Below are 27,915 nucleotides of genomic sequence, written 5' to 3' on the forward strand. Positions count from 1 at the left end.
TACGCGGTGTGGGCAGGCTGCCGGGTGGTCGCAGGTCGTGCGGTCTGGACTTTGGTGGTGTCGATGGCGTGCCGTTCTGAGGGCCTTCTCTGCGGTTGGTCCTTCTGGAAAGGGCTGGTGCCGGGTCGAACGCGCCTCAGGCCACCTCCGTCGCGGATGTACACCTGCTCCGGGGCCACCTCCTCACAGCGGGGCCCCTGGAAGCCTGAGCGACACACGCAGGTATGTGGCCGGCTGCAGGAGCCCCGGTTCTGGCAGGGGGGCTGGCAGTCAGCTGAAGAGAGAGCACAGATGGAGATCAGGTTTTCAGCAGGTCACGGTAGAGCGTGTGTCCCCCCTTGTATGAAGGGGCGGTAGCAGAAATGGCTTTCCCTGATCTCAACACCGGGGATCACTTTAAATTGATTCAATCAAGGGGCTATTATTTTCACTTCTTAACCATTTTGGTCCTTTTCATTCAGCACAGAGCCTGGAGGGGCTGTCAGGTTCAATTTCTCTAGAGTATTTAACTGCCCTGTTTAGTCTAAATGTATATGATCACTTTCATTAAATCCTTATCCAATTTCTCACAGCCTGTAAGCCTATAAGACAAGTCGGCGGCTCAGTTTAGCGCTGCCGGCATTTCTATATGCAATGATTTCCTAAAAGTACCTTGTGTCGCTGATGTCGACTCCAGTGTGTGCTCTCACTGTAACACAGGCAGCTTAAAAAGGTCATAAAAGTAAGAGGTCCTAAAAAAAATGAGCAAATAGGAAAAAGTGTATACCGGAGGGCCGACTGCAAATATATGACACTTCATCAAAGAAATGGTCTGTGGAGCTGTTATCCTCTATTTGAAAAAGAAACTGAAATCTGATGGGGATTACTGTATTTAGAAGATGAATGCGTGCATAATATAGTCTGCAAACACACAGCGCTGAGGTTATTACGTGGTCATGGAAAAATAATCTGTGTCAGTCTACCGGCCTACCCCAAAGCCTGCCATCACACTCCAGATACTCGAGCAGCGGAAGGCACTGCGGCACGCACTTTAAAGCAAACAAGCTCTCCATCTTGTGACACAAATGTATGTAGTCGACGGCACTTGGGGATTTATGACATTGTCCTCAAACAGTAAATCAGGCCACTGGTCTGTGGCGGCTAAAACAAACAGCGGCGCTCTGTCAACAGGGCTCTGGAATGCTATTGACACAGATGCTGTGGACACTGACGGATCGGGAACGCTGCCGCAGCTCTTGGCAAGTGACGAGCGCTGGCAGTCAAAAGAAGGACCCCACTGGGTGCGAACGGCGCTCTACCTACTGCACACTTCCTGTTATTGCAATAACTGCTCTGAGTCAGGCCGCTCGCAGCGCACGTTATGCGCTCCATGTTTCCTTTGGTCTCGAGTGAAAGCACACGGGCTCCCCGGGGGGCTGTTCACGATGAGCTAGACTGACAGAAGGAAACACGACGGCGCCGCGTAGTGTCGCACATTTATTATCTTCCAACAAAGAAAGACAAAATCTGTAGAGCGTGTTTTGGTTTCCTCAGATCGCAGTTAAATAGAAAACCACTGCATTACGCATCATCAGGCTGTGGTAGGATGAGAAAAACTAACAAATTGGGGATTAAATATCAGATAATCACTGCTCTCTTTTGCTTTACGGTGAAGCGAATTTTATTTGGACCAACTAATTCACTCAAGCATCTCGTTTTAACTACTCGGAGGAAAATGTACACCCCTTTTTTGATGAAGTGTACACATTTTGAGAAATGTGGTTGTGGATTTGTGTAACTTGGTATGTGATCCGAATTTTCCATCATGGGATAAAATGGGGATTGTCTGAGCTCTGTTTGGCAAGAGGTAAAATACATCATCTAACTAAAGTACGGGCTGGCCGGGTGCCACCGTCTTGTCCGGAGTCTGCTTAACCTCAAGGTTTGGGGATGAAGCAGCGGATCAAATAGGCCACAAATTCCAGTGACATTATGCTGGAGAACTTGGTAATGTGTGAAACTGCGTTCTTCGAAAACAAACTATCTGAACCCGAAACGAGAGACAGCGCTGGGCAAAAACAAATGAACCCGCTGACGGCTGGCTTACGATGGGATGTGTTCAATTGTGAGATGCAGAAGTGACACCAGACAAACACGCCGCCGGTGCCGACAACAGAGAGGACAGGTCAGTGACCCCGGACCTGACATGCGCCCCACGTGAAGCTTTGCAGCATTGCCGCGGCGTACAGTGTCACTGCCTATCTGTGTTGTCTCTGCGCCCTGCCTCTCGGCTGCTGAACACATTGTCGCAGTAATTGCTGTCGTGCAGATTTGTCTTGCACATCATTAAAACTAATTGCCTCGCATTCCATCCATTTCGCAAATATGCGCAGCAATTATTACTTTGCAAGAGTATTAATAAAATGAGAATCCATCGGAAATAAAAGAGGAGAAATGGAAAACATTCCTGGCATTGCCACTTCAGCCTTAATTATGGCCAAGACAGACTGGCCAAGTTTTTGGAGACTGTGTCGACATCCAGTCATCTGAAAAGAGGAGACTGTTAGACTGTTGTTGGAAGCTTTGAGCTTTCCACACAAACACACTGCACCAGACGAATCACTAATAAACACATTACTGGGCCTTGGGCTCGGCTAAAGTAGATACAATTTGGGGTAAGCTGGAGGTCTTTCAATCCTCTCAAACTTAAGCTACATGAAGATACACATCGGGTTTAAGAGAGTCTTAAGTAGCATCTCTAAGGAAACACCTGACAGCTGTGGTTAATGCACATATCCATCCTATATTCACTTTTCTATAATATAAATTAAATTAAATAACTATTGTCAAAGTTCTTGGTTGCACCTGAGGCGATCACACAACAATTCTCTACCTATATTAAAGCATTCCCAGAGCCCCAAGTATTGTTAGTCAGTTACCTGTCAGACGTTTAAGGTTTGCATGTGCATGTAAGGTTGCCATTCTTGTCCCCCTTCCAACGGACTCGTATTTCCAACTTAGCGCTCGTTTCCACTCCATTACAATCCACCAGAGATTCGCCTTCCTCTCACTCTGACTCGGAGTAACACAACCCATCAAATCTTTACAGTCCTCTCATTCAGCAAGGGGCAATTTGAAACCAATATCTGACATAATTCAAACACGTAGCGAAATCTGCTCGCTTTGCACAGGTCGACGGAGCTGCCAGAGGTAACCTGACTTTTCTGAAAATAATATTGATAATGAAAGCGTAATCACAATAATCTTGGGAAGGACTCTCTGCAGTCTGAGAGCATTATGAGCCATTATGGGATTTAGAGGCTGGGAGCTGTGCCGGAGATTTGAATTTAGTAGAATTTGACAAAAGGCTTCAAAGCCTGAAACTGAGCGACGGGAATTTAGGAAATATGATTAAATAAGATTGGCAACTTTGGATTGGCTATTGAAGTATGACTTAATGATGAGTTAACATTGTAGGTGGAATGTGTCTGAGTATGTGGATGCACTTTTTGTGAAGAGGCTGAAGCAGAGGTGCCCAAATTCTTTCCTATGAATTGCCAAAAATGTATCTGGATGGAGGACTGTGGGACAAAAATTAATGTTCATGTGTGAAATTACATTTGGTTAAATGTAATATATTTGACAGAAAATGAACATTCTAGATCGAAAATAAAACTTCACATTAATTAAAAAACGACTCTTTAATCAGGTAGCATGCATTTTTATTACTTTGCAGAAATTATTGTAAAAAACATAAAGCATCTACATGATTGTTTTTGGGGAGAACAAGCATGTCGAATGTCCCGCTGGGCCCCAAACTGGGCAGCTCTGGGCTAAAGCTTAAGTTTGACATCGGCTCTAAAAATTTGCACAAAACTGTGCAGACCATCACAAGACTCTTAAGAGTGAATAGTCTGGTGAAGCTCCTGTGATGACAGCAGGAGTCTCTGTTTAGGAGTCACCACCGAACCTGACAGATCTCATGAAGTAGGTGAAGTGTTGAAGATCGTGGGAGGCAGATTGCAGAGACGAGCTTAAAAAATGTGCCTCTCATCCAGACTCGCCTTCCACTGATGAAGTAAGAATCGGTCTATTGAGCAGTTAATACAATTGCCTCTCAATGCTAATCATTTTCAAGTGAGTGTTAATCTCTTCGCAACATGTGATTTCCACATGCTTGCCAGTACAAGCTTCTATCATTTCAAGCTTTCCAAATGCAAAACTTTGCCGTCTACGACCAAACTGCGGTTGCTGTAACTTTGCAAGCCTTCATTAAAAGTTCAGAAACCCAACTTCTTCATTTTTCTAATCAAAACCAGAAGAGAGGAAACCCGACGCTGCTTAACTGATCCTTTATTTGCTCTTTGTGGTGGACTTTACAAGCGTAATATTTCAGCAAATTAAGGTGCCTCTGTCATAAATGCACATTATTCAATCATAGCGTGGCTTCTTTTTTGGGGGGTGTTACAGTACAGCAGTTGTAGCTTTTACTCTCCCATCCCACCTCAGCTCTGCGGGAGGATTTTGTAAACCTACATGTGACCCCTGACACTGTGTACATTACATTGAGCCACGCTGTTTTGTGCCTCCACCACACCGTCAGACTCCCACATTCAGCCTCTAATGGGCCACGTGCTCGGGCGCTGTGGGGAGGATATCTGGATGTGGGGGAGTGCGCGTACAACTTGTAAAGCTGACTCTGAGACGTGGTGCTCACCAAAAACCCACAAACTCCATCCTCCTGAGAGATCACATCCCCAACAACTTCCATATGGTCTTTAAGCAGGAGGGTGCTATGATATATGGTTGGCTACGTGCTGCCCTAACAACACGACGGCCTCAGTGAGCGTGTGTGTGATTGAAGGAGGAGGTGCTGAGGAGGCTGTTATTGCTGCTCTGTAAATGTCAATCAAGCCCAGGCTTGCTTCTTAGCCTCATTGCTGAGAGATCTGCTTCGGCACATGGACCTTTTTCACATTATGACGCTATTAATTGGAAAACAGCATTATTGAGTGTAAATAAATACTTCCCAGCTTTGCGTGACAAAGCATGCTCTACTTCTCTCCTCAGCTTATGCACAAATATGGACTAATAAACAAAAATGAAAATCCCCAAGAGGCTGTTTAGGTCCAGACGCTGAGTAGTACCTCATTTTCACCACGCTTTCTTCCATGGTAGCAATTAGAAAAACATGTGGTGCAGAGGGCCAAAGCAGGACCCAATTGCACCCTACAAACAGACGCACCAGCTGGAGCGAAGAAAGCAGCACTCCTGGTTTGGGGAGACAAAGTGAGATCGAGCTGTCCAGCATCTATGTTAATGACGGGGTTCGGGATGTGTATGGGACATAACTCTCCACGGGGCTGTCAGAGTAGCGGCATGCCCCCAAACTGCAAACTGTCCACACACGACTTTTAAAGCTGAGGACGGCTCCGTCTGTGGCTGTCTGTGTTGCAGCAATTTCAACCTATGACGCCCCCTGAAACACCAGCATCTTAAAAACCTCATCCTGTTCTTGTAAAACACGAGAACATGGCTGGGTTAGCCTGGTTCTCAATGCTGTTAAGACTTTTTTTCTTAGTTTGATTTAAACCTTTTAAATAATAAGCCCTCGACTCTACTCGATGCTCCCTGGTTTTTCTTTGTCCGTGGACGATACCTGCTACCTGCTACTATTTTAGTATCGCCCTTCGTCGGTGCGCCAAGCAAGCTGAGGCAACATTAAAAGGTGACGTGAAGAGACTGAAGACCATAAGACACTCTCTCTTTACTCTCTCTGAAGAGTAAAAAACGGCTGGAGTCCTACGGAAAGACGTTGAACTTTACGAGCAATTTTTGATTGTGGAATGTTCTATTGTAGAAATGAAAGGCGATTTTGTTGAGGTGATTTTGACACTGACGTAGGCTAATGGCGATTTGATGCGGTGTTGCGATAACAGTGCCACTGCCTCGAGGGGGCACTGCCTGCAGCGGAAAACTAAACCTATAAAAGTACCTGATACTACATACGAGGCGAATGGAGCCGGTACAATCAGGGGAGATGCAGCTAAATGTCTCTTCTTTCACGATCTATCACTCTTGTTTATTTAATGTTCGTCTTCATCACAGAAGCTCAGCCAAACTCGTATATCTGCAGCTTCCTATCGGATGTTGTAGATGAAAAAAAAACCTGCACATTTTCCACAGGATTTTGAATCATCATATCTTAACTACCTCTGCTATACAACTAATGCATTTAGCAGTGTTATTCAGCAGGAAAGTCCTGGTGACTCAGTGGGTCATGGTGCACGCTGCATCATGTGCTTGACTCTGGTCCATGACCTCTAAGCTGCATGTCAAACTCGCTTATGAAGTGTACACGCCATGACGAACCTCTCATCCTACAGTTCAAACATTTGTTCTGCACAATAAATATCTCTTCTGCCATGAAAACACATACATGTGACTCGAGTAGATAAGAGCAAATGTCACGGCAGTTTCTTGAACTACATCATGAGGTTTTGTCACAAGCTCTGGTTCAATAAACTATTGTTCTGTGCGTCGGGGAGGTGAACACGAGGCAAATTGAGACGGCTTGTATCTATTAGGTGAAGATGGTGAACCTACATTTTTTGGGTACTGTTTGGAGGTCACAAAACGTTCACACATGTATGTCCTTGATACTTCAGCAGCTGCTTCCCACATGTAACAGCAGAAAACGGGCATGAAAAGCATTTTACACTTAAGATCAGGTTTAGTTCTTAAGTGTTGTGAGTAATAACTCAACATCAGGGGGAAAAAGTTTTGATTTTACTTTTGTTACAAATGTATGTAATGAATTACTTTACCATTGGACTCTGTGGAAATCGTGTTCCCTCTGTGGGATTAAAATGAGCTTTTACTAACTTCAGCCATCCGACGTTACGCTGTGAAGAATGAGGTAAGCATTAGATGTTGAACAGCCGAGTTGAGCCTTTAACATGACTCTCAGTGTGTCCACACTGGAGGCCTGTAATCCTGCTCGAACTACCCCGGGGACATTACAGAATTAAAGGTACATGTTACATGCTGTATTTTCTGTTTGGAAGGAGCAGAGCGGTCACCTTGTGATGGCTAAGGTAAGCAAGAGAGAGAGAGGGACTTTTCCGCATGAGGAGTTATTAGACCCGGGATGGGACTCTGAGCAGCATCGCAGGCCAAAGACAGCTGGAAGGTAATCAAAAAGAAACTATTCTCTACACCGTTTCACTCTGTCAATCACCAACTGCTTAAGAGACTGAAAACAACTTTATTCCTCCACGTGAATGATGCACCTTTCATCCGCCCCTGGAACAGACAACAGGTTTAAATCAAGGGCCATCTGTGGAATTTTGCTGTAGGGGTCGGCCTCTCATCGTCGGCTGTACTTGCAGCATGTTGCCATATGTATTGTGTGCTTTCACCAAAACATTGTGATGTATAGCGTGGTGAAAATAATTCTGCAGCAGAGTCCAAAAGCGTGCACTTTAGGGAGCACTATGAGCTCGGATGAAACGAAAGCCAATTCCTGTCTGGCGCTGCAGGGACAATTTCCCCAGTGTTTCCTGGTCTAAGTGTTCTATATTGTCCCATACATCTACTCTGTGTGTGGTGGACCAAGCCATTAATCCAATTACTAAAACAGCTATGTCAACCTGAGAAGCAAAACAAGGTAACTCTAGTTAACTTGTGAGTTGGAGCCACCAACACAAGCCCTCCTTTTCGACACGCACGCTGACATTTTTTAGTGACTCTTCATTGTTTATTGTTAATTATTGGAAGGATTTCCATAACAGATATTTATGCCCCCTCTTAATAAATTGAAATACATTTGGTGATTCTTTCAATTTCATTTAGATATAGATAGATTAGATAGATTAGATAGATAGATTAGATAGATAGATAGATAGATAGATAGATAGATAGATAGATAGATAGATAGATAGATAGATAGATAGATAGATAGATAGATAGATAGATAGATAGATAGATAGATAGATAGATAGATAGATAGATAGATAGATAGATAGATAGATAGATAGATAGATAGATAGATAGATAGATAGATAGATAGATAGATAGATAGATAGATAGATAGATAGATAGATAGATAGATAGATAGATAGATAGATAGATAGATAGATAGATAGATAGATAGATAGATAGATAGATAGATAGATAGATAGATAGATAGATAGATAGATAGATAGATAGATAGATAGATAGATAGATAGATAGATAGATAGATAGATAGATAGATAGATAGATAGATAGATAGATAGATAGATAGATAGATAGATAGATAGATAGATAGATAGATAGATAGATAGATAGATAGATAGATAGATAGATAGATAGATAGATAGATAGATAGATAGATAGATAGATAGATAGATAGATAGATAGATAGATAGATAGATAGATAGATAGATAGATAGATAGATAGATAGATAGATAGATAGATAGATAGATAGATAGATAGATAGATAGATAGATAGATAGATAGATAGATAGATAGATAGATAGATAGATAGATAGATAGATAGATAGATACTTACTTTATTAATCCCCAAGGGGAAATATAAAAATGCACAGTATATACAATAAAATAAAATAAAATAATTAAATTTAAACTAACTAAACAATAGTGCAAAGTTTTTTTTTTTTTAATATTTAAACAACCAAGAAAAACAGACAACGGTGTTACGGCAATTGGTCAAATACATTAGTTTATAGACAACTACTTGCATAACTGACATTTCCGTCAACCTCAGCTTGTGTTTAGCACAATGGCACATATTACCTGCTAAAGATCAGCCTGTTCACAATATCACTGTGTGCATGTTAGCTGACCGCATTGCTTTGCCAGAGTACCACATCACAAAGCGGCCGTAGACTCTTGTAAAACAACTACTTCTCCCAGCTCAGTGTGTGTGCGACGTGGAAGCCGATTCATGAAACCATTTCCAGCCATGTTTGATGGAGAGCCACATTCAGAAGTGGAAAGATATGAATGAAACCACTGAAGGCGGGCAGAAAGGAGATTTGATTTAAATTTGTCATCCGCTAACAGAGGCTTTCAAAGTTCTTGCTTTAATTGTTTTTCTTCCCAAGAAATGTAGTAAACCAAAACTTTAAACAAGTAATTCTACACTGATGTACAAGACATCTAATTGAGGGTTACTGTATTTATCCTACAACATTCCAGCAATTCAAACTTCCACTCTAATTCCACAGCTAAGTAACTTATTATTTTGTAAACTTTCCCGATACGAGGCAGCGGGACCGATTTGTTGGTACTAAACCAACATGCTGCTTTCTCTTTTTGGCAATTACTGTTTAGGCAGCTGTACACCGTTCCCATGGCTTACCAGTACCGGTCCATACAACGATTCCTGTGTTGCTGAGCTGTTGGATAAAACTTTTTTGAAATTGATGGAAACCATTCGAAAATATTATCTAGAGATTTGACATCTGCACAAACATGTCATCAGTCTTCGTGTCAGGAAAGTGTTGACAGCAGCAGTAATGCAGCTGACTGATAGTCTTGTCTCACAACTACAGCAGGACTTCTGCTGGGCGAGGCCGCAACTTAGATTCCCCGTGCTCTTCATTTAAGTAACAATACTTTTGATGAACAGATGTGAATATCAACACTGAGGGAATAAGTATAAGTGCTGACCCAATAAACAGGATGCAGCATTTGCCTCGACAAGAGCGTCCGTCCTGCTTGTAAGCAAACAGATGGAAATACAGCCGAGCTCACACCTGGCCTCACTTTACCAGCCAACCACAACACACACACACCTTTGGCTTTTCACCCTCATTAATAAAATTACCGTTCTCTAGGTAAAACCATAGCCATAAAATCCTATGAACTATTATCTCTAATTACGGTGGTTAAGTTGACCAGAAGACAAATAAACATGACATAGCAGCGGATCAAAGCTTTCTGTCACACAGCGCTGGCTATTTTCGGCATATGGAATTCGCTTTAATATACAAACAAGTCTGCTCACAATCCATCCTGAAAACAGAGACAGTCAACACCAGAACCTGCCAGATGACAACCTCTAACCAGACACGCACCTTTTTCTAATCACATTTCTGAAGACATGTAGGTGCACTCCCTGGACAACTAGTGATCCAATTCCTGTCGTGTATATGCTCTGAGCTCAACCCAATTGAACAAGGAGGTATTGTTAGGAAGCCACGATTCTAGACACCCAATCCAGCCTCGTGGGTGAAGCCTGCAGCTGAAATTTTTAATATTAGACATTACTTCAATGCCTTCAGCGGGAGTTTCCTAGACATAGCTCAGCCGCGTTATGTTTTTACTTTTGCTCGCAGCCAACGGGTTTGTTCCTTTTCTTTCCCCCACTGTGAACATGTTTTCTCATGCTGCCATCCCCTAATAAAGCAGCCTGGGTCTCAGGCGAGGACGGAATAAAGATATCCTGAGCCTGTTTTCCTCCATGGAGGTCTTCTACTTGGGGGCTTCCAGTCCCAGCTCCAGTCTGGGGCCTTTGTCTTGGCACCTTGCCGGCCGCGGGGCTTCACTCAGCTGATGATAGCATAGCCTGCAGTCAGACCTGGGTGAGGGCCAAGCTGTAAGAGGGTCCAGATGGTTGGACAGACCCCTGGCCTGCTCAGATGCACTGCCTTGTTTAACATAGGCGTGTTAGACTCAACCTGTTACTTTCTGGCAGATTAAAAGTATTTACTCTTTTAATTTGGGTAACTGCAGCCTCATGTTAGATGTAATTTACGCCTTGGTAAGTGTGCCTTTATCCGGGGATTGAGAAAAAATGGAAGGAGGCTTTGCGCTGTGCAGGAGGGAAGGGGATCTAATACGAAGACTGCTGGGGCCAATCATCTTGTTGTGTAATTGACTGGCTGAAATGTGTGTCAACTGTGTGTGTGTGTGTGTGTGAGGGGGAGACAATTAGCCGAGAAGAAACAGAGAAAACAGTAAACAAGTAAAAATAATTAAATAAAAAAAAAAGAGCGCCAGCCAGCTGCTTGATAGATGTCACTTGCCGTGTGGGGTTTTACTTTGCTTGTAAAATTTAAAGATAACTTTAACTAAAAAAAAAGTTATTTTCCAACCTGTTATTTCAGTCTGTAGCAAACAACGGAGGTCATAAACGTGGAATTGAAACATGACGTGCAAAGTGTACATGTGGCGTGAGTTGTAGCCTTTTCTATTTTAAGATAAGCTTGGAGAACATGTCTAAAAAGATGATATTTTCGCTGCACATGCAAGTTAAAGACAGTAATCTCAACATCACTGTGATGGAAGGGGACTATTCAAAGACTTGCATCTTCTGCATTTAAAGAAGCGGTTGATTATTCGTGTACAGCCGGTGACTTCTATTCCACTTTTAATTATCTGGCAGTTTGGATATCCAATACTGCTGCGGTCAAATAAAAGAAGAAGCAGTTCCACCCATAATTAGGGGCTGGTGTCAAAAAGAGAGCCAAGTGCTAAGTGCTGGTAATTTCCATGCGAGGATCTTACATGAAAAGAAAAGGCAAACGCTGCATGGTGAACATGACCATGGGGGCAATAACACCCTAGAAAAACTTTCATAGGGCAATTCCACATTGACAGGATAGTCATTAGTAGAAAGTTACTCTGTTATTCTTCAGCCGGTGTGCGTAACATTATAAAGCCTCTCTGTCTGCTAAGTTTACTGGTGGAGAAAATTCTAGAGTAAGAAAAAGAAATAGTAAAAACAAATGGGAAAATGTCTGGCAGCAAATGTTGCCAATCACTTAGCATCAAATTCAGGTAAAACATTATTATTATTTTTTTAAATGCAGATATTACTGTAGATATTTTCTGCCTTTTTACAATCTAAATGTCCTATTAAAAAAAATCTCATTATAAAACATTGCTAGAATGTTAAATAAATGTATATCACATGTGAGTGTGCTTTTGTGCTGCTTCACAACTTTCCGAACATGTATGATCTTGGTGGCCAAACAATAAAATTTTGTAGCCAACAATATTCACTAAAGTTACATTTATTTCAAGTTTACATAGAATTAACAATACTTACGTTTAATGCAGCGGTTGGTTCCTGGTGCCACCGCCCAACCAGAGCAGCACTGCTGACCTCCACAGACATTCGGCCTAAACAAAGGACCACAAAACCCACGGTGAGATACAAAACAAAAACTTTTTCAAACATCTATTTCAATAAAGGGCCTCTTCACAATCCATAGAGCAATAACTGAGACTGTGGAGGGCCTCAATCCTTTGCATGAAAAACAGATCTGATTGCAGAGTCTGTTAAGAGTTTCAAATCATTCGGATGGGGTTGGCCTATTGATATGAACACTTTTGAGATTACGCTATAATTGCATTTTATTTGATAAAGGTTTCAGGGCAAGTCACGAAACTCTATCTGAACGTGGATCCACAAGTCCCTCAGTCTGTTCTGTGAGAGTCCAGAGTGAAAACAAATACAGAGCTGTGTGAGCCTTGCAGGGATTAAGGAAGACACCCGGGATATGAAAAACACCCCGCATCTTCTATAAATCATCGAGCAAATGAGACATGACAACTTTTAAACTGTTATAACTGGATTCTTCGCACTCTTTAATCCGCACTTGCAGCGCGGGCCAATTTTTTTGCAGTGGGATAGATGAAGAGGCAGCAGACCGCAAGAGCAACCCCAGGGCAACAGTCAAGGTGCTGGCATGGATCTGTGCCCCATCATCTTTTCACAAGATATTACAGTAAGTGGATGTCTGACTCATGGTGATTCAAGAAGATAACGGGAATTGACTCATTGACCTCAGTTGGATTGCGCTCGGTAGATGCTGCGAGTGTTACTGAGGCGTCACATGGATAACATGCAGTTGTTCGGGCCCTCTGGCAGCCTTAGCTTTGTCATAAATCAAACACATCAGGCCGGGCCCGTGCCAAAGACATCAGTCATCACATTCAAATTCCATCAAGGGATTTAAGTATGTAATGGAGACCTTTATACAACATAATTAGTATCATGCCTCAGGTTAGAATACTGTGTATGCAGATAACACCTTGTTCACACCTTGTTATGTTTTTATTTAAACCCAAACATGATGAGTTGAGGTGTTTTTTCACTACTGAGCTATCTGGATCAATCAGGAATTGGACAGGTGCACTTAAACAGAAAGGGAGTCATACTGAGTGAACTTGAATGTGCCAGTGCTGCAGGGGACAATAGAGGAGTAAGCTGAGTGGGATTTCCAAGAGGAAATGTGTCATGCAAACACTTTCTCTAACAAGCAGTGGACGAGTCATCTGAATCTAATGACTCAAGGTGCTAAAATCACTCCGCCGAGGTAATGTCACCGCAGATTTATGTAACACCGCCTATATAACTGAAAGAAACTGATTCATTCAACACTGCAATATGTTTTTTTGGCAATGTCGAGCAAGGCATTCTCCCCGTAAACATAAAACATGTTGAATCCTATACTGGAGGCAGATATTTTCTTCGCACTCAGCTTTTAATAGATGGCGTCTCAGTTCAACCATTCATCGGTGCTGCTGTCTGAGGGGAAGATATGTCCAGAAATGTTGTTATTAATGTGTGATGAGGTATAAATATAACACATTTATTCCACAGAGACAAACAATAAGAGACAGATGTAACTACCAGACAACATCCCTTCTTAGGTGTTAAGTGGTGTGGGGGGGCAGACTCAGGGCATTGACATCAATATACAAGAAGTCCTGTTCCTCTGCTTTTTATCGAGGTTTCGGCTTAACACAGTTAAGTCCATATTATATGTAAGCCTATGTGAACCAATTGGTTGAATCCTTCTATTTCTTATAAAGTGTCCTCCATAAATTGGGCATATAAATCATCAATTTTCTAAAGGCGAGAGGCCCCATTATAACACACAAAAGAGATGTTTTATTTATATTTCACTGTCTGCAGCCCAAGGTGAGCCATTCAAATCCCCTCTGATTATTATGTAAACACTCACCCCTCCAGTGTGTATCGCGCTTTGTCCCTATGGAACAAACAGGACTGGACGCACAAGGCTTCATTTAACAAAAAGAAAAGAGCTCTAATATGGAAACAACCCATCGTCCTGTTTGGAGTTTACCACAGACGAAAAAACAACCGAAAAAAGCAGAGAGATTTGCAGCAGAGAGAGGGCCACTGGAGAAACAGGTGTTTCTGATCACTAGGCGAATTTGGAAATGTTCACTAGCCAATGCTCTGGTTCAGCCACAACAATACATGGCCACGGGCAGCGGCACGAAACTGGGGCACACGCAAAATCTGCAACCACCATTTAAATATCCTGCACTGTGGAGTAATGGGAGCAAATGGTGACAATGCAATGTTGCATGAATTTCAAAACAGTTCAGAGAGAGTTCATCCATTCATCTGTACATTTGCTGTTCATTACAAGCTTCCACTATTATCAGCCCAGTGTTTAACCTCTGCTATTATTCCATGCCCTGCTATGACCCTGGTGTCAAAATACATAGGGCTACGTTATTGCAATTCATATCTAGCTTTTACCTCCTAGATGACAATTCCATGCTGTACACACTAGTACTTTGTAGCCACTGTTACATCATCAATTGGTTTGCCTTACAGGGAGAAAGATTATGCATAAGTGGGCCACCACCACTTAACAGTAAACCACATGTGAGCTACAGTAAAATAGGTCACCCAAATTCCTCCTGCTCCTGCACTGAACCTCACGGGCTTGAAGAGTTTGACAAAGCAAAGTAAAGATTGTGGAGCACTCGGCTGTGTACTCTTACCCGACAAGTCGTCTTGTGTTGGCAGCGCTGGGTTTGCTGTTCTGCCTGCGGTTCACTCTGGTTCTCTGCTGCTGGCTGACCGGGTGTCTGGCGGTGCGCTGCGCACCATCCCGCGGCGCAGAGACGAGGTCTTCCCGGGAAGCGCCTGCAGAGTGAACCGGTCCTGCTTTGGATATGTGTCTGCGATCCTCTTGAGCTGATGTGCCCCTGCGCAGGCGGACCAGAGTCCTAGACTTGCTGGTACCCGGAGAAGATGTTTCCGAGGATGCACTGTCCAGCGGTCCCCTGGGCGAGTGACCTTGACTGATCCCCAGAGACGGCTGCTGGTTCCAGACCGCCGGGTCTGCCCCTGCACCCGCTTTCCTCCCACCTGTTATGGCCTCATGACTGTCAGCAACGAGCATGAGCGTAACAGTCAAAAGCATAAAAACAGCAAATCCTTCACGGTCCATTTTGGGCATGCAAAGTTTTGAAACTACCGCGTAAAGGGGCAGACCGCGTAACAGTTATCAAGACCCACTAAAATATGAGGGGAAAAAAAAAAAAAAAAAAAAAAAAAACGCGATTAGTCTACACGAGCTCAGCAAAACGGCATCCTCTCCCAAGAATGAAAGAAGCCTGGATACCTCTTCATAATGCCCAGGTAACACTTAAGCAGAATGTCTTCAGATTAGCAAATCAGCACTTAAACTGTCGAAAACTGAAACTATCAACTTTTCTCCTTCCAGCGCTGAGAAATAGTTGTTCTAAGCAGACATTATTCCATCTGTTTTAGTTTATGTTAAACAAGGAAAGAGGCGCAGAGAGAGCAGCGCGTTGGCTCCAGGGCTGCTGAAGCTGTATTCCTACTCCAAGTGAGAGAGTTTGAATCGTGCTCCCATGAATATCACCACCTCCTTGGATCTGAAGTCACTGGGAATTTGGATTGCATGCGCTTTGCAAGAAGAAACTCCCCCTCGTCGGCTGTATTGTTGCTTCCACTCACAGCACTGCTCGGTCCATGTGCCCACACGTACTCTCTCTGCCAAGTTACATGATGCTGCGGTTCACTTTGTTTTTTCTGAGATTCTTTTGAACTCTGTTCCTTTTACCTTTAATTTAAATATTTGAATTGAAAGACTGCCACCATATCATAAAAAAAATAACTTCCATGTGTTTTTCTTTCAGACTTTATGACAATAATTATTTCAAGTAAGGCTGTTTATTTCATTTAAATTAACTGACTGCTAATTGCTTTTGTTATTTTCTGACAGTACCGAGGCACACACTGAAGTACGTTAAGTTTTTATAAGTGCTCTCTGACCATGTGTAGGCACGCGCACACACACACACACACACACACACACACACACACACACACACACACACACACGTATTTTTGATCTGGCACTGAAAAGCATGGGAAGCCCACAGTTCAAACTCACACTAAAACCTTGGAAAACCACTGAAGTTATGTAACAGATCCCATTCATCTCTACTTCTCCTCCATGCTGCATCATCACTTTCCTTCCGACTGTCTGGAAACAACACATTTCTCTTCTCCCATAAGATCTTAAACAACCCATCGAGAGTTGGCTCACTCCTCTCATTCAACCCACAAAAAAGATGCGCGCCATGTCTCTCCCATGAGTGGTCCCTCGGCACCATTACCACTCACAGAACCGCCGTCCAAAACACATAGTAGACTGGATTCGGACTATTCATCCTCTTTCCCACCGTACAAACCTCTGAAAACTGACTTTTCACCAGAAAAACCTTTTTTCAGGAGACTGAACACAAAAGCCTCTTCTTGCCCTTCTCTTTTCTGTTGCCTCTCCAAGAGAACATGGGTCTGTGGAAACGGGCTGAGCACCACAGCTGATTACAGCTTATCTTCCAAACCATGCGAAATCTAATTAGAGAAGGTAACATTTATCTTACGACTGTCCTGCAGTCCCGCCCCACCCCCGGGCTTGTGGCCTGCATGGGGTGGATGCCGCTTCTGAAGCTGATCGTGACTAGTTGACCTCAGCATCCTTGTGGGTGACCAGGACTTGCACAGACAGATCTCCTCTGTGACTGAGCAGCTGACTGCAGCACGCAGGCTGCTGTAGCTACTGCAGTCTGTCTTAATCCGTTTTTTTTATATATATATATATCCTGTTGTATCTGCGTAGCAATGTGGTTCGTAACTTTTTTTTTTTTTTTTTTTTTTGCAGTTGCAAAGCTCAAAGTGGGCCTGTGTCCCTCCTTTCTGCCCTCCCCATATCGGATTGTGCGATTCTTAAGGGCCCTAAATAAACTCCATTACCCAGAGGATACTGCATGAGGTCACCTATTTCCACCCCACGTGCCTGCTGTTAACTGCCGCGTTGCATTAATCTTTCCAAAAAGTTGACCTGACTCCAAAAGAGCACAAAAAGAACGCAATCGAAGTAAAAACGATTACACAGCAGATTTAAGTCGTTCCCACGCGGCAGGCTAATATGTGAGCTCCACCAGTGTTCACGGGAAGTTCGTATCAGCGTAACCAACTCGGTTCAATCCAAAACATCCTGTTTCCACTTCTATAAGTATGCCAACATCTTCCAGTAGTTTGTCCTTTTCAAAAATGTCTCGTGCTTGCTGAATATATGCGTCCGGGTCAGACAAGAGGCGACAATGTATCCGTCTGCTGAATGCCGCCACTTCCTGCATCTGTTTGAAATTACTTTTAGGTATTCAACCATTTATACCTTTATTGTGGTAAATTTAAAAATGTTATCCAATAATTAGCCATCTATGTATCACTGCCAGAGGAGATTGCCCTCAATGCCACTGGGCTAGATTTAAACTTTTTTTTTTATCCTGGTTGGAATTTCCTCTCATATAATAAGATTTATTTTATTTTTTTACTTGTGAATCAAATTGTAAATTAAATTTGTTTCTGTAAATTAGTTAAACTACACAACAATCTTTCACGTATGCCCCGACAGCAGCAGAAGTAAACCCTGTAGCTCAAGTACTCCTGTTTGGGAATCACTAGAGATCCTTGGAGCAGCTAACCATGTTATGAAAGTAGGCTTCAACGTGGCCCAATTTGATACAATTTGCAGCATCTGGAGGAACTCTAGAATAAATACCAGGAGGATGTCTCTGGCTATGACCGACGCTTCTACACAAAGAGTCCTTTGAAAGCTCTGGCATGACAACCAAGCCACTCCTATCATCTTTCAAATGCAGAGCAGAAATATAACTGCATTACACTACACAGTCTCTTACAAAGCACGGGGTCATAGTAACAAAAACAATATCCAAGTCGTACATTCGCGCTGGCGCAAACAGATCGTGCGCGTGTTTAATGAATTTGATTAATCTTCAAAACCATGTCATGCTTTTAATTGTTCCACTTCCTAGATGTGTAATATGAGGCAGATGTTTTGAAGTTAATGAATTCTATCAAGGGGAAGAACATCTCCGTGTTTACCTGTCAGCATAAATGTCACATTTACACCCGTTTAGCTGAGAGTGACTGCCTCGTCACCGTCGAGTGAGTGAAGGGTCAGAGTTCAAGTGTACCCATTAGAAAGCCAAACAGTATCATTCCACCCAGAATGTAGGGCTCTCATTATGAGCGAGTATCAACAGTGTGTTCTGAGCCTCGCCCCCAGAATTTTAAGTGATCCATGTGAATCGGTCTCTGTGATGACTTTCAATGGAGAGCGCCAACAAGGAACGTCAATCTCCTCGCCCGCTACCTTTTTGCTGTTTGTATCAGAGCCCTTCAGCTCTCCTTTCTTTTTGCCCAGGAGCTAACATAATACCGACATTGTTCAGACTGGGCAGCAGCGAGGACCTGGGGGAAAACGTGGAAAAAAAAAAGGGAGGTTCGCTTGGCAGAGAATCCCTCCGTAAAAGCTGAAATTATGTGCTTTTATTAATGGAGGTTATTTTTCATTGAACATGACAACTTCTCCTTTTGAAGGAATATTACAGAAGACCTCCATCGTGCTTTGCAGCAGATTGAGCAGTGTACATAACATTTACGCAACAAGAGGAAACAGTTGAAGATAGAGAGGGATAAATGTAATGCTCAGGACTACAGGGTCTTTCCCAGCTTGTATGAATGAAGTGCTGTCAGCTGTGTAATAGAAGTAGGTCACATGGGCGTTATTTAAGACAGCCACTTCCACTTCGCCTTTCATGATGTTCATACTTTTTTCTTTTTTTTATGCGTGTTGCAAGTGCATCCTTAAAAAAAACTGGGACGTGAACAGTGTTGTGGGAGCAGCCGTACTGTACATGTGAGCATTGTTACACACTGCTGGAGACAAAAGGGGAAATCTCTCAACTCCCTCTACACTTTCAAATACTGGAGCGATCCAGACACATGTTAAAGTTAGACACTGTTTAGCACCACTGGCAATGTTTCTAAAGCATGTCATAGCACTGGCAATATGTCCACCCTGCATTACTTCACGGCTGAGTGACCGGCTCATTCATTTATGGGTGTGAGTTGTTAAGTTAACAAAGACTTTTCTCTGCCTGGAATGATGAAAACTATAACAAAGATTACATTAAGTACTTCCTTCTTACAAATTATACTTTTGCCCCCTTTGAAAAGCTTCAGCGGAAGACAAGCGGTTCTGGCTTTGATGCCGAAATCATGATGTTATATATTACAGCACAGTGTGTGATATGGATAGACTCCTAGAAGCAGAGTTTTGTATGATAAACAGTGTACTGAACAAGGGAAAGGAAGCCACTGTGGAGCTGGTGCCCTGCAGCTCTGCTCCTTCAGCATTTAAGTGGACTCTAATTGCTGAGATAGGAATGAAAGAACAAAAAGAGATAGACAGAGAGGCTGATTTTGTTCCCCTGATTCAATCTCAGGGCTAAAAATGCGAAAAGTAAAACAGTTGTCTGATTGCTGTGGTGTTATCAGGGTTGGTTAGCTGACAGTATAATGTCTGCTATTTGAAATGTGATCCACGAAGCTGCATTAAAGTAGAATAACAGCGAAATCTGATCACAAGTCTGTCCGATTCTCTCTTCCATTTAACTGAAAGTAAAAATCTGTTGGATGAAGGGAGTCGGCACAGACAGTTGGCACTGCTCCCACAGACCTACATCAAACATGGAAAGAGGAAGATTCCTGTGGATTTATTGAAATTTAATGTTCTAATTTGTCACATCAGAATTGATGGCAATCTTGCCTGTTGAATTACAGCTCGAGAATTTACTTTTCTGTTCTATTATTTTTTTCCTAGTGCTCCGCTTTAGTCCTTCTCTCTCTTGATGTTTGATTTAAAAGTGCCTCTCTGGTGAACAATACGCAGAATGATGTCACAGTGCTGCATGATAAAAGCCACTGCAGCAGATTCAAAGGGTGGATCACTAGTTCAAATAAGAACTTGTCAAAACTTTTCAGGAAAAATACATTTTAACAATGCTGTGGGGCCTTCGAGTCATTAGAAGTAGCCTAAATGATTTCACTATATGAATCAGTGCTGGCAGTGATATCTACATACTGTAAGAGTAGGATGGAGTGACATCTGACATGCATTCGTGTAAATTCTTAGCATTTAGTTCACAAAAGAAAAAGCAGAGGGAGTTAAAGTGTAGATAGATCACAGTGAGCTTTCTTATTCCTTCTCTCCCCTCCCGTTCAGTTTTCCTGGCCCCTCCCCCTCGATCCGGCATGCCTCTCCAGCCACTGGCCCGGGCCCCAGGAGCCTCTCCTCCTTCTTGGTCCTCCTGGCTGTGAGCTGGACACATGTCCCTCTGGACCGACTGTGCTGCTGTTTGTCCTGAAGGAGTGATGGATGTCTGCCCGCCGCGCAGCTTCAGTCCCCGTTCCCGTTGGTTTACGGTGTCTCCATCAGCCAACCATGGAAAATCAAGGTTGAGCATTTTCCACATTAGCAGCTTTACCAGGAGGTTCGAAATGGATATCTGCTGCATTTACCCTTCATGCACCCCCCCCTCCCCTCCCTCTACCCCTACCCTCCTCACTCCCCCTCACCCACTACAGAAAAACTCCACACACACATATGTCCCAGAACTGATGCTTCTCTCCAACACAGTTTCATAACAGACGACTACAATGATGTAGAGGCAAAATAGTATTTTAGAAATTGGGGCAAAGGTGAGGTAAGCACCTCGGAGTTCATGCCAACTGTCTGGCAACAAACTGTCACTCAAATCATTTACAATCTAAATCCAGTGTGTGCAGCTATACAGAAAATGTAATAAAGCCTCTCTGGTGTCTTATTGTAAAACAAATTCACAGTTTTTCACCAGTTGAGAGGCAACACTATCCATGTCCTCTTTTTTTTTTTTTAAACTTTATTAGTGTCAGGCAGCATCTCATAAAAGTGTTTTTACTTTTGAAGCAGGACCTGTAAAAATATTGTTCACACGTATGCAGGAAGCATTACAACCCCTGTAATTGCCTCCAAAGGGTCACGTCCTATTTCAACAAACAGCCCCTAACGTTTATAATGTTGAAAGTGAAGACATGAACGGTAAATGTTTTGTATATTTGCCTTTTAAATCTCAGTTTATTTACAAGACTGTCAGCTGTAACTCACTCTCAATGGAAATTTTAAAACCTCTTGTTTTTCTTCAGGACCCATAAAGTTATTTTAGGGTTTTAAGAACAAACAGCTGTTGCAGTCTGTGATTGTGTGACGCTGAAAACCTTTCTTTTTTTTCCTTAATTTTATCCCTAAGCCGCCCACTGAACAGTCCAACCGTATGCATAAAGCAAACACTTACCAAATTGCCAGTTGTTTTGATATTAAACTGCAGCCTGCTGAGTAATACAGGATAAGGTCTGTTTACCTTTACTGCTGGGAATGGATGAGGCATTCAGTAAACCCCGTTCGGTGGCTGAATCACTGATGACACGTGCCTTCCAGCCTCCGACATGACAGCACATCAATTTGCTATGTTGCTGTACGCTGGGCCAAACTAATTGCTTGCTGCGTTTTTAGGCAATGTTCCTTTTCCCATACGAAGCCCTAATGTCCATGTTTGCTGACTGCTCGTCCCGCTGCACGGGCCTCATGCTTGGTTAGCTGTGAGCAGAGAATCATGTGCTTTCTCCAGCAACAGTGAGGAGGATGAAAAATCTTCTTCGCTGGCCCCAATTAACAGTGAAGGTCGAGCGCCAGAAAGTTATGATGCGATTTAACCCCCCGCATGAGGTCAATTTGACCTGAATAGCTTCCTATTAAGCATGATAAATTTGTTATTTTTCAATCCATTAAACCTTTTCCCCATAGTCCATTTAGTCAGAACAAACCCTTGGCCTGCTATAACCTACGTTCTGTTTACCACGAGCAAGCTTCAAGGAAAAAGAGGATGACACGACAATTAGCCGAGATGACTTCAAAGTGCTTTCTGCCACAGGCCTTCGCTAATTATCAGACACCAGTGTTGGGTGGGGATCCCTCCAGTGCGAGGGTCAATAGGGTAACATCAACAGTAGCATATAACAAAGGCTAAACTTCAGTGCAGCCGGTGCGTCGGCCATCAATGAAACCTTGTTATGACCATGGGATCCATGGGACGGGACTGAGGGGAGGGACAGGAGTGAGGTTCAGGGAGGACGCCTCTCTGACTACGCTGACCTGTCTACAAGAGCCCCCCGGGCAGACACAAGCCTCGGCCTCCCACAGATGTTTGGGAAAAGTGCCCCATTCATCATGGCACTTTGGAGGAATCTCTTTGAACTGCTGTTTTTTTTCTGAAAGTCGACTCAGACAGAAACAGATAGAATATGGAGAGTCATAGATGGATAGATGGATGGATGGACGGATGGATGGACGGACGGACGGACGGACGGATAGATAGACAGACAGATAGATAGACAGATAGACAGACAGACAGACAGACAGACAGACAGACAGATAGATGGATTAATCATAACAGGATTTCCATGTCTGTTAAGTAGGCCTTCCTTCCTGGATGTCTCCCATCACTGACCAGCTTGTAAATCACACCCCTGAGGGAGCTTTTGGGCTGGACGGGTTATTGTGAAATTCTGTCTCCAATCCCAGACCACATCCAGAGTTCTCATGCACACACACACACACACACACACACACACACACACACACACACACACACACACACGCACACACGCGCGCATCAATCGGCATGTTGTAGTGTGAAGTCATGGCATGGTTGCAGGGTCTCAATCGGCCCATGTGGAACTGCTTTTTTCCTCCCACTCTCTCATGCCGCAGCCGTGAGGTTTAAATCATACAAAGATGAGAAGATGACAATGACAAAACTATACATAGAAAGAGGTACCGAGCCAATAAAACAGCTCTCCACATCAGCTCACCAAATGAATTTCCGCAAAAATAAAACACACTGCAACGAGCGCAGAATTGATTCTGTGGACGGTCTTTTGTTAACATTCCAGCTCACTGTAATGTAAAAGTATTCATATGACTTTACCCCGGCCCGCCGGTACAGCTGACTTTTATACCGAGCACTCCGTAGGGAGCAGGAAGAGAGGCCCCGTGTGTCCAGAGCCCCGTCTCCTGAGCAGCACTAAGCACTCAGCAGGCTTCAAGGGCGAATGTTCATTCGGGAGCCAAGTTTTAATAAGCCCGCAGACAGACATGCTGCTAAAAGGGCTCAAGTGCCAGAAGAGGTGAGTTTACTTATCCTGCTGATCCTCATGACTTCGCATGGCATCATGAGCAACGCATCTAAGTACATGACCCAATGGTCACCTACTGTACAGAATTGACCCTCCGGCCCGGGAGGAAAGGGTGTGACATGTATCAGATAGTTTGTCAGTGGACTGTTGGATACGTCCGACTGAACTGAAACAGAGGAGGGTGAAGCAATGTTTACTTCAACCTTTATTTATCAAGTGAAAGTTAACTGAGCATGTGTAGTACATGCTTCAAACTCACGCCAGCTCAGACAGATTGTCAGGGTGAGGCCTACATGCCTTGCCCGAGGGCACCAAGGAAAGTGAAAGGTCTTCATTTACTTCCCCTAATTTATTATCCAGCAGGTCAAAGCAGCAACTAAACGAGGCGGTTCAGGCTCTTATTTTCTCATCAGTGGTGGAAGAAGTATTCAGCTCTGTTGCGCACATAAAAGCAGCAATATTAATATTTAAAAATACTGCATTACAAGTAAAAAGACCTGCAATTAAGATTTGACTGAAGTAAATGTATAGTAGTAAAAAGCGTTAGCAAAATATTAATAATTAATACAATTAATAATTGATCACAGCCTGTTAAATGTTAAATCTCAAAAAATAAAATGATTTTGCCAAAAGTGTGATGAGAAAATCAAGACCTTTTTCTTGAATGTCCAGTACAACAGTACATCTGTGCAAACTGGTACAAAATCCACCTCCCAACCCCCTAAAGCTCACAAATGAACATGTTTTATCTCTTTTGATCCTAATCAACAAAGGCTTGATGCTCTCCCCTATTTGTCTCCAGTCATGCTAAGCTGAGCTAACTGGCTGAATGTTGAGATGCAGGACACCAGTAATATACGGCTCGATGATTACGCAAGAGTATATCAAGGGTGTACTTAATCACTCCGTCTTTGACTGTATGATAATGGTTCCAGTGTTGTTCCTGCTGAGTGAGCACCCAGCCTGCTTTCTCCGTGGATTATCTTGGCACAGTCCGTGCCGGTGTTTATCCAAGGAAGAGGTAATTACTAAATGAATAAAAACAGGATGACAGTGCAGAAAAATACATGATGACAGCCATGACAATCATTGAGAGCTGTTCACAAAACAATTAAGTCCTTAAACTTTCCTTCAACTGTTTCTACTTAACCGGCGATAAGATAACCCAGAGGCATCAATCACAGGGCTTGTATATTAAGACTTGCATGTCTGGGGTTGTTATAAGTCCTTTCTGTGTGGGATGTTTACATAAATTTTCTAGCAAAATTTGGCTTAAAATCTTGCACATTTTGTTCTGTACTAGGTTTTATGTTTGGAAATTCTGCAGGGGATTTCATAATAGGGGAAGGAAGGGTGCAGTTTATATTCACAAACAAACCACTCTCTGTTTGTTGTCTTGTATGATCCAGAATATTTTAAGCCGCCGTCTGAAAATAACCAGATTCTCTGCTGTTCTAGCGAAACAACAAAGACCGACCCAGTCAGTGATGTTCAAAAGGCCTGGCTGATATTAGAGGCTGTGATGGTCAAGTTCATATTAGCCCTACTACCGTTCCCCACCACTTTATGGTTTTTATCTTAAGGGAAGTTTGGTAATCATTGGCTGTGATTGCTTGCAGAGGGCCAAGCATCTGTCCACCATTTAGCATAAAGAATGATTCCATGTTTGCAGCAAGGAGTCGGATCTACTTATTAGATCACTGCGTCATCCCTTGAGATGATGGATAGTGTCGTGTTGGGTCATTTTTTTATTGGTGAATTGATCAAGAAATGTACTCGATGTGTGTTTGAGGCCAAGTCACATCTGGAGGCAACCTGGGGGCTGTTAATCACAAAGTTAAACAGAAAATAGCTCAATCTCTTTGTTGCAAACACCCAGAACCTTCTTTAGTTGCATAACAGCCTTTATTATGTCATTTTCGTTCTTAGCTGAAGTAAGAAAATGGAAGGTTTTTTTCATGTTTATGCTGTAATAAATACAGGGTGTCTGTGACTTGTGACTGAAAAGTGTTACACGCTGTAGTTACTTGGAAATTTATTTCCATGCAGAATCTCCTTGGAGAAGGCTCTCAGGGCAAATTCTTTCTTGATGTAATGTTTACTTTGCCACAAAAATCCTGCTCTTTGCATTCTCTTAATGACTGCAACAAGATCACAGATTAATTCATTGGATGGAAAATATGTGAACCGCAGTCCACGGACAAAGTTGTATATCTGGCCATATTTGCATGTCCTTGTGGAGCAGCTGGCTCATCATGCGAAGGGCTTTGAAACGATGACGGCGGTTTGGAAAGGACGGCTTCAGAAGTCGGGGGGATTCCATCAGGTCCGTGAAATATGTTGACTAATTGGCAGGATTGATGCTGGGAAAGAAACAAAGACAGAGGTGAAACGCAACGTCTTAACAGACTGTCGGACTGAGTTTGATGACAGTTTAATGGCTGAGAAAACAATGGATATCAAGTATTTTTTTGTGCGTTCAAAGGGGCTCACGGTGTCACCGGTGGGCCTTTATCCATCTTCTTCTTCTTTGTCCAAACAAAGCAAACAAATTGCTAGCATGTCAGCGTCTCTCTGCTTTGTCAATCAGAGTAGGTATGTATTTTCTTTGACTCACCTCAGGCAGTAATTCCCCAGTAACAAGCCCCTCCCCTTTCGCAGGACCTTTCCCCTGTTAGCATTTTGTTCTGTTCATTTCACTTTGATGTTTCTCTTGTAAATTGTAAACCAGAAGTTTTTTGTTTTGTCGGCATCTCCTTGCTCTCATGTTTGAGAAATGACCTTTAAAGAGCCTGACGAATTTCTTTTGCTTTTATTGAAAACACAAATAGCTCTTTTTTTTTCTTTCAAAACAAATGTGTGAAACCGTTGCGTGTCCAGCAGAAGGTCTTTAAAATCCAGATTTGTTTGCATGTTTCTCCCTGATATTCTTGGTACAGCAGTGTGGTGACCCTTGATGGGGGGGGGGGCTCCTCTATGGTGCTTTGTTTCAACCGATTACCATTAAAAGAAAAATACACAGGCAACTCCTCGCATGGCTCACACCCGGAGAAAAGCAAACACCTGCTGCCGTGTCTGTGGCCTCTCTTTATCGTCCTCACTTGTTTTTGACCTTTAATGTCACCAGATGTCCTGGATGGTATCCTCATCATCCCATAAGGTGCTGACACCCTTAAACAGGAAGGGACTCCTGCCATGATCCACTACACCATCACACACAGCAGAGAGCCTGGACGAGTTACATCATATCCTCTTCAGGATGTCTGGCACATGGAAGCTGATTATAACTTCATAAAAAGTGTGAAAAATGTCCTGTTGTGTAATTTATTCACCATGATTACATCAACATCCACATCCACGTGCAGCAGGGACTGTCAGGAAGAGTCATGTGAATCTGCTATTCATGAGAACATAGCTGAAATGAAATCAGGCTGAAAACATGCGGTCTCTTTTTCAAAGGGGTAAGACGGCAGCCTGCCATTATCTAAACTGGGAGCTGGGCACGTTTGGGAAGCAGCAGCTGATAGGATGCAGTCAATCTTTCTGTCAGTCCGAACAGAGCCTCACCCTGTTCCCCTCTCTTACCAGGGTGGTCCCGACAGTGCTGGCCATCTCCGTCCGGAACGACTTGGCAGATAACCACAGCAGACAGGAACACGCTTCCCCTCAATCAGCAGTTTCCAGCAGGTGCGCTGTACATCTCTTCTCTTTCATCCACATCTCTAACTCACCGGCTGCTGCCAGTTCCCCCTGGAGTCACTTTAACAGTATGTAGAGTGGCGTGTGGTGCCAGCCGAGATTCTCACACTCGCTGGCATCCCCGAGTCGAGCTGAACGTGTGCCAATGAAAAATCCTTATTTGGCTCCTTTTTAACATCCTGTCTTTGATGCTCCTGTCAAACTGTTTTTCTCTCAACACATTTGACTTCACAGCACCGAGGTGAAGGTGATATGTGGCTCTGAACTGTAAACATACTGTGAGCTGGACGTTGCTGATGTGTACACAAAAAAAGACGGCACATGTGCCGGCCAGATGTGCCTACTATTGTTGTAGTTGCACGGCTGTGGTTAGTGAAAGCCAATTAAAAGCTCATCCTTCTAAGTGGAGAAAGTATGACTGAAGGAATTCCCCCATGAGTTGGAAAAACTTTTCAATGACTTCTACCTCAAAAGATGACTAAAACTGTTGAATTTTGACTCAAACCACCTGGTGCGACTGGTGCTGGGATACTCTAAATTCAACCACTGTATGAGGAGCAGGACATCAGGCTTCAGAAACTATGGTTTAAATTGGATTTCCAAAAAAACAAAGCGTTTGAATTAATTCTTAACATTTTATGAATCGCAATACATTTAAGGCTCCGTAGTATGATTATACATATTGTCATCTACTCCTCAAATGGAAGTCTTTGCTAAGTATTCGTAATAATTTACAAATGAACAACTTGTGTATTAATACATGGAGCCTCAAAAACTGCCTCCTGACTCAGTCCATGTCGCTGTATGGACAAAAATG

The 27,915-nt window shown here is 43.1% G+C and overlaps 1 protein-coding gene across 2 annotated transcripts in view; it reads right to left on the reverse strand.

The window, feature by feature from the left end:
* Positions 1-15,315, reverse strand: part of LOC138199837 (latent-transforming growth factor beta-binding protein 2-like) — an 81,228-nt gene extending 65,913 nt beyond the window's left edge. For both annotated transcript variants that reach the window (XM_069152071.1, XM_069152070.1), the window contains exons 1-3: positions 14,762-15,315; positions 12,042-12,115; positions 4-274 (exon numbers count right to left, since the gene is read on the reverse strand). In XM_069152071.1, the coding sequence (XP_069008172.1) occupies positions 4-274; positions 12,042-12,115; positions 14,762-15,222 (806 nt within the window). In that variant the 5' untranslated portion in view covers positions 15,223-15,315. The remainder of the gene's footprint in view (positions 1-3; positions 275-12,041; positions 12,116-14,761) is intronic.
* Positions 15,316-27,915: the final 12,600 nt, after the last annotated feature.

The sequence above is a fragment of the Embiotoca jacksoni genome, unplaced genomic scaffold (assembly GCF_022577435.1).
Source record: "Embiotoca jacksoni isolate LCO1_2020_lvr unplaced genomic scaffold, fEmbJac1.0.p SCAF_18, whole genome shotgun sequence".
NCBI classification, from domain to species: Eukaryota; Metazoa; Chordata; class Actinopteri; family Embiotocidae; genus Embiotoca; species Embiotoca jacksoni.